At 32.5% G+C, this 7,670-nt stretch overlaps 1 protein-coding gene across 1 annotated transcript; it reads right to left on the reverse strand.

Annotated features, from left to right (window-relative positions):
* Positions 1 to 601: 601 nt before the first annotated feature.
* Positions 602 to 1,144, reverse strand: PHYBLDRAFT_181758 (hypothetical protein; the record flags this gene model as incomplete). The annotated part of the gene is made up of 3 exons (XM_018438517.1): positions 602 to 898; positions 954 to 1,046; positions 1,100 to 1,144. The coding sequence occupies 3 exons, from the start codon at positions 1,142 to 1,144 to the stop codon at positions 794 to 796; spliced, it is 243 nt and encodes an 80-aa protein (XP_018290277.1). The 3' UTR covers positions 602 to 793.
* Positions 1,145 to 7,670: the final 6,526 nt, after the last annotated feature.

Genomic DNA, 7,670 nt, shown 5'->3' on the forward strand with positions numbered 1-7,670 from the left:
CATTCTATCTTATTATCTTATTGTGTGACTTCTCGCACATTACAGTAAAAGTGCTAGATTTTAGATGTGAACAGATGTTTTACAGGCAAATTCGTATATCAAGTGATGCTGCTAATTTTGATTGATTTTAGATATATAGATTATTATCAATCGGTGGTGCAGACAGCCTTTGTGTACCCAATAGTAAAAGAACCATAGCAGGGCCTATTTACAGGGATACTGTTATTCATACGGAGGTTTAAATACCGCCCAGTGTTCACGTACAGTCGTTGAGAGAGGATAGTATATTAATGTGACCTTCACTGCGCCATAATCAAAACAAAAAAAATCTTTTTTAATGATAGCTTGAATCTTCTTTCGACATTCCCTACATTCCTCCATCCTTGTCAACGATCTTCATTCCTGTTGGGAATCGTCATTCATACAATATTGCAACTTAAAGTTGACAGAAACTGTCGCAATATAAAAAGAGAGCACACTCTTTTAAAAAAAAAATCAAAAGACTATTTATTTTATCTTTTTGACGACTGTTCACTGTATACGCGGCTCCAACAAAAATAAGCCCTTGGTCAAATCTTTGTGTCCCTATAAACTTCTCAACGCTTTAAAAATCGACGGTCACCTCCACAGTAACGTTTTCTTTTTTCAAACTTGCACTAGCAACCGCTTTACACTGCTTTCAAAGTCGACGGTCATTCCCACAGTATTGTTTTCTTTTTTCAAACTTGCACTAGCAACCGCTTTACACTGCTTTCAAAGTCGACGGTCATCTCCACAGTATTGTTTTCTTTTTTCAAACTTGCACTAGCAACCGTTTCACACTGCTTTCAAAGTCGACAATCATCACCACAGTATCGTTTTCTTTTTTGTAACCTGTACCAACACTAGCTTCGCCGCACTATCCAAATTGGAACCGATAACCACAGTACCATTTTCTTTTTTGAAACCTGTACCAGCAATAGCTTTGCCGCACTATCAAAATTGAAGCCGATAACCACAGTATCATTTTCTTTTTTGAAACCTGTACCAGCACTAGCTTTGCCGCACTATCAAAATTGAAACTGATAACCACAGTACCATTTTTTTTTGAAACCTGTACCAGCACTAGCATAGTTGCACTATCAAAATTGACATCAACAAGCATACTATTTCTTTACTTTATTACAACAGTAAAATAAAAATTGAAATAGAAGCCATATAACAAAACTTCAACACTCAAAAACAATACTATTTTCTTCTACACTTAGAGTGTCATACACTGCCATTCTCAGAATTGGCTTTCAACTTTCGCACATATACACTATTCATATCATCACACTTCTGAAACCTTCTCATTCCATTCTATCGCATATAGCTTTCAAAGCTTTTGACTTTTAGTATATTTTTGTGTGACTGATTCTAAATTAGGCGGACACTACCAAGCACAACAGCCCACTATAGAAATTTATTTTTTTTTATTAGTGTACATCATGAATGTCAAAGCTCTGTCACATGGACCACATACACGGACCATCTACAAATATTGTCTACAAATAACGTCTTTCTTTAACCCACTACTTATTCTTCACTATATGAAAAGAATATACAGCTATTAAAGCTTTATACTTTTAAATAAAAGTAAAATAAAATAAAATCACAGTCTTGTTCTCATATATTATATTAGATTATATTATTTTATTTCATATACTCTTAATAATAAATTGAATTTTAATTTTAATTTTACACCAATAATTTTTAGAAAGAATATATTTATAATTCTCTTTCTTTTTGCTTTATTTTTCTGTTTGTGCCTGTGCTCATGTTTGTTTTGATTGTTTTCTGATAGGTATATCTTTCTTGTATAAGCTTTGTAAAATATATTATACTAAAACTTATATTAAATAGAATGAATGGGTTATAAAATAATATAAAAAAGTAACAAATTATGTACACGGTAGAATTTAATACTCAAGATATATATTATTTATTAGTCAACCAATAAAGGGTGAGTATGCACAATGAGCAAAACGCATATAGTTTAACCAATAAGTAATGAGTATGCGCAATGAGTAAAACACATGTAGTTTAACCAATAAGTAATAAGTATGTGCAATGAGTAAAATACATATAGTTTAACCAATAAATAATGAGTATGCGCAATGAGTAAAGTACATATAGTTTGACCAATAAGTAATGAGTATATATGATTATTAACTACATTAAACTCTTGGCTGTAAACTAAAGTAAACTTGTATGATTACTAAGATATGTATTTTTAGTCAACCAATAAATAATACATATGCATCATTATTAAGAACTATATATCTTTGCAAACCAGTAAAGCATGTAGCTTCACTATGAGTAAGAAATATTTCATTGGTTAAAAGACTAGTAGATATGCAAGATTAAACAGAGCTATATTCTCAGTTAACCAATAGAGAGTAAATATTCATATTCATAAGACATATATTTTTAGTCAACCAATAAATAGTAAATGTATATCATTATTAAGAACTGTATTTTTTGCTAACCAATAAAGAATGCAGCCTCAAGATTTATAAAGTTGTTTTGCAGCTAAATCAAGAAAGGTGCATATGCAAGATGAATGAGAATTAAAATTTCCGTTAACCAATAAAAAAAAGAATAGATAATATCAGCAGCATGATTCTGTCCGGATCGGCCGCCTATTACGTTCGATCTGGACTGAATGGATATTTCCGACAATCTCGGACCACCAGAATCCAAAAGAAAATAATATCGTAAAAACATATACGATAGTAATAATAACTTTACTTTCTTATAAATATAAAGCTTGTATCATATATCTCTCAAATAATTTCAAAATAACCCATATATCTTGTCTCCTCAAGATTCTAATTAAAATTATATCGGTTTTAAGTTATAGATAATAATACAATATACATTTTAATATATTCTTATAACCGATTTGTTCTACGATATATATATAGTAATTGTTCACAATTACATGGTTCTTTTTTTTTGTTAATACTTTAAATGTATGATAGGCACTATATATATATATATATATATTCATACAGGTAAAGCTATGTTTTCTAGTGTGTTTAATATATGCAGTACTATCTAGGTGCGGACCGATTTTTTTATAATTACACTTGGTGGAATTTAATCAAAGAATAATAACCTACAGAATATTATTATCGAGTTATTTTGAAACAGTCGGTATTTATTGTCAAAATTTTACCCTATAACTATATATATAAATTGCTATTGTATCTTGAATATACTATTAGGTATATATATATATATATATCTTCTTCTTCTTCTCTTCAACATACACTGATACAGACATACACCAGGAATCACTATCGATCTATATATTTATATATAGCTCTTACTTTATTTTAGATATACTGTTCAGCCTATTTTCTTTCTTCCCTTCAACACACGTACACACACACGCACATGCACACGCACATGCACATGCACACGCACATGCACATGCACACGCACTTGCACACGCACTTGCACACCCTCAGAGATCTCTCTACCAGTCAATTGGCTGCACCAATACAAAATATACGATATTGTCTATTTCGTTTTATGTCTTTTTACAAACTAAGGGTGCTAATTGGTAATTCGGACAGTGTGCGCTTTTTTGTAAACTGGTATTACCAATCGGTGGTGCAGACAGCCTTTGTGTACCCGATCGTAAAAGAACCATAGCAGAGCCCATCGACAGGGACACTGTTATCCATATGGAGGTTGAAATACCATTTAGTATTCACTCAAAACTATTTGGAGAGAAGTGTGTATTAAAATAACCTTTGCTGTACCGCAACCAAAACAAAAAAATATATTTTTTTAACGATGGCTTGAATCTTCTTTTGACATTCCCAACATTCCGCCATCCCAGTTGAGGATCTTCATTCCTGTTGGGGATCGACATTCATATTGTATTGCAACTCAAAGTGGACCAAAAGCGACGCAATACAAAAAGGAAGCGCACTCTTTTTAAAAAAAACCAAAATATTCTTTATTTTATTTTTTAGATGGCTGTCCATGGTATATACAAGTCGAGCAAAAAATAAGCCCTCGGTCATACCTTCGTGTCCCTATAAACTGCTCAACGCTTTAAAAACCGACACCAATAAATAAAAAAAAAATCTATTACGCCTAGCAACACCAGCTTCACAACGCTATCAAAATTGATATCAACAACCATAATATCCTTTTATTCTACTATCACTGAAAAATAAAAATTGAAATAATAGCCATATAATAAAACTTCAAAACTCAAAAGCTATACACTATATTCTTTTATATTTGAAGTGCTATATACCACTGTTCTCAGAACTACCTTCAAACTCTTGCACGCACATAACACTTGTATGCTTATGCTTCCAAGACTGTCTTCAGTGACAATGACCCCAGCCTATCATACATATTCTCCAAAGCTTCCGACTTTTACTATATCTTTAAATAACTGGTTCTAGACCAAACAGAAATCACCCATCACAAAGTCCTACCATAGTAATCTCTCTTTATAGGCGCACACAATAATCCTCAAGTCTATAATAATAATAAAATTGCTACACACCCTAATTCTCAAACCTGTCTTATATATAAAAAAAAATTCTTACACACTGCCTCCGTCTATCTCACTATTCCGCACTCTTTACACAATACAAATACTCTACTATCAAAACCTTTTCAATATTTTTAAAATAAAATCGCTGTTACAATTCACTCTCATTCTTCTTCAGCCTTTCACTTTAATCAATTCGACTCGGTCTCCACCTACCCTATTTATTTTACTATATTTAAATAGACACAACAAATAGAAGCTATAATGATTTATATATGTATTTGATTTAATTACAAGCATATTATTTATATATATATAGGTTTAAAAAGTATTATAAGAGATGTATATGTAGTTAAAATATGTGTAGTCGAGGTTTATGTGTGTGTGTGTGTGTGTGTGTAGGTGAGATATGTGAGAAGGGGGGAGTGGGGTAGGGGGTGCGATAAAGAGTGGCTTAGAAAGATCAAGAGTGAAGGTCAGTGTATTCTTGAGAAAACCGCAAAACTATAAGTTTGCTCATTCTTTATAAACAATATTTGAAGCTAATGAGCTCTCTCTATAGAAGTAATCTAAGTGCACAGCTTTCATATCCGTAGTGAAGTTATGAATTCTATATACATAAACAGCAATGCCTTTGCGATGAACATGCGTTGAGTAACAGCTTTATCATAAAAAAAGGCGAAGCTATCTTCCTAAGTAAGTATGCTTCCCGTCTAAAACAAGTACACAATCATATAAAAGTCAAAATTAATTAACCAAAAATGGAAGTCCAATGACTTTGACATTATACTCTATAGTTAACTAATAACTTATACTCTTTGGCTTATATCTTTGTGCGTGCAGATAATGAGGCCTATCAAAATCTCATATTAATATATTAGTATATAAAATAAATTCTAAAATGCTTTATTTTATTACTGAAAAAGGCTGGTACTACTATATTCGGTAATTATCGAAGTAGTAGCTTGACCAAAATATATAGCTTGTATCATTAACTTCTCATCCGATTTCTCATATATACTCTCTTTTAGAAATATTTAAACAGTCAATTACAAAAGTATATATATATATAGCTTATATCATACACTTCTCAATCAATTGGTTAAATAATTCTGAGCAAGGATCGATATACTTTGCTTAAAATAAAATCCGATCCGAGCTATAAGCAACAAGATGTGTTTTAATGTGCTTTTAAAATAATTCGATCCACTGGATATTTATGGATCAATTAACATCTTACTTTCCTTAATTATCTTTCTCTCTATTTCTCTCTCTCTCTCTCTCTCTCTCTCTCTCTCTCTCTCTCTTTCTCTCTCTTTCTCTCTCACTCTCTCTCTCTCTCTCTCTCTCTCTTTCTCTCTCGCTCTTTCTCTCTCGCTCTTTCTCTCTCACTCTCTCTCTCACTCTCGCATTTTCTGTTTGTCCACTACAAATCTCTCTCGTTGATCTCTCTTCTTCTTGGACAATTACATCCTTAAGATAACACGCCGCGTGATAAATCCATATACCAAAAGTCACTCTAGGATTATATATATAACCTGTTAGTATATTTCAGATAAGCTCTTACACATATCTCTTTCCTCTTTCCAATATACACTCACACACTCAGGGATCTCTCTACCAGTCAATTGGCTGCACAAATACAAAATATACAATATTGTCTATTTCGTTTTATGTCTTCTTAAAAACTAAGGATGCTAATTGGTAATTCGGACAGTTTGTACTTTTTTGTAACCTGGTATTACCAATTGGTGGTGCAGAAAGTCTTTGTGTACCCGATAGTAAAAGAACCATAACAGGGCCCATTGACAGGGACACTGTTACCCATACGGGGGTTTAAATACCGTCCAGTGTTCACTTACAGTCGTTGAGAGAGGATAGTATATTAATGTGACCTTCATTGCGCCGTAATCAAAACAAAAAAATTCTTTTTTAATGATAGCTTGAATCTTCTTTCGACATTCCCTACATTCCTCCATCCTTGTCAAGGATCTTCATTGCTGTTGGGAATCGTCATTCATATAATATTGCAACATAAAGTAGACAGAAACTGTCGCAATATAAAAAGAGAGCACACTCTTTTGAAAAAAAAAATCGAAATACACTTTATTTTATCTTTTTGACGACTGCTCACTGTATACGCGGCTCTAACAAAAAGCAAGCCCTTGGTCAAACCTTTGTGTCCCTATAAACTTCTCAACGCTTTAAAAATCGACGGTCATCCCCACAGTATCGTTTTCTTTTTTCAAACTTGCACTAGCAACCGCTTTACACTGCTTTCAAAGTCGACGGTCATCCTCACAGTATTGTTTTCTTTTTTCAAACTTGCACTAGCAACCGCTTTACACTGCTTTCAAAGTCGACGGTCATCCCCACAGTATTGTTTTCTTTTTTCAAACTTGCACTAGCAACCGCTTTACACTGCTTTCAAAGTCGACGGTCATCCTCACAGTATTGTTTTCTTTTTTCAAACTTGCACTAGCAACCGCTTTACACTGCTTTCAAAGTCGACAGTCATCGCCACTCTATTCTTTTCTTTTTTCAACCCTGTACCAACAACAACTTCGCACTGCGTTCAAAGCCGACAATACCAATCATACTATCTTTCTTATTTTATTACTACTGAAAAATAAAAATAAAAATAATAACCATATAATCAAACTTCAGCACTCGGAACCCATATACTCTGTTCTTTTATATCTGAAGTGACATATACTACTATTCTCAGAACTGTCTTTTTACTTTCGCATGCACATGATATCTATATACTTATACCTTCAACACCTTCTTCAATGAAAATGACCCCATCCTATCACACACAATTTTTAAAAATTCTTACTTTTAGTATATCTTTAAATATCCAGTTCTAGACCAAACAGCCATTGTCTAACACAAAGTCCTGCCATAGTAATCTCTCTTTATAGATGCACAACATAATCCTTAAACCTATATTTTTAAAAAAAAGAAACATATATTTCTTATAATCTGTACTCTCATTCTTCTTGTCCCTTTCACTTCAAACAAATTAACTTGGTCTCTCCCTACTCGCATATCTTATTTATTTTAATATCTTTAAATAACTAAAATAAAATATGATTTATTATTTATTATATGTTTATATAGG

This window comes from Phycomyces blakesleeanus (assembly GCF_001638985.1).
Source record: "Phycomyces blakesleeanus NRRL 1555(-) unplaced genomic scaffold PHYBLscaffold_13, whole genome shotgun sequence".
NCBI classification, from domain to species: domain Eukaryota; kingdom Fungi; phylum Mucoromycota; class Mucoromycetes; order Mucorales; family Phycomycetaceae; genus Phycomyces; species Phycomyces blakesleeanus.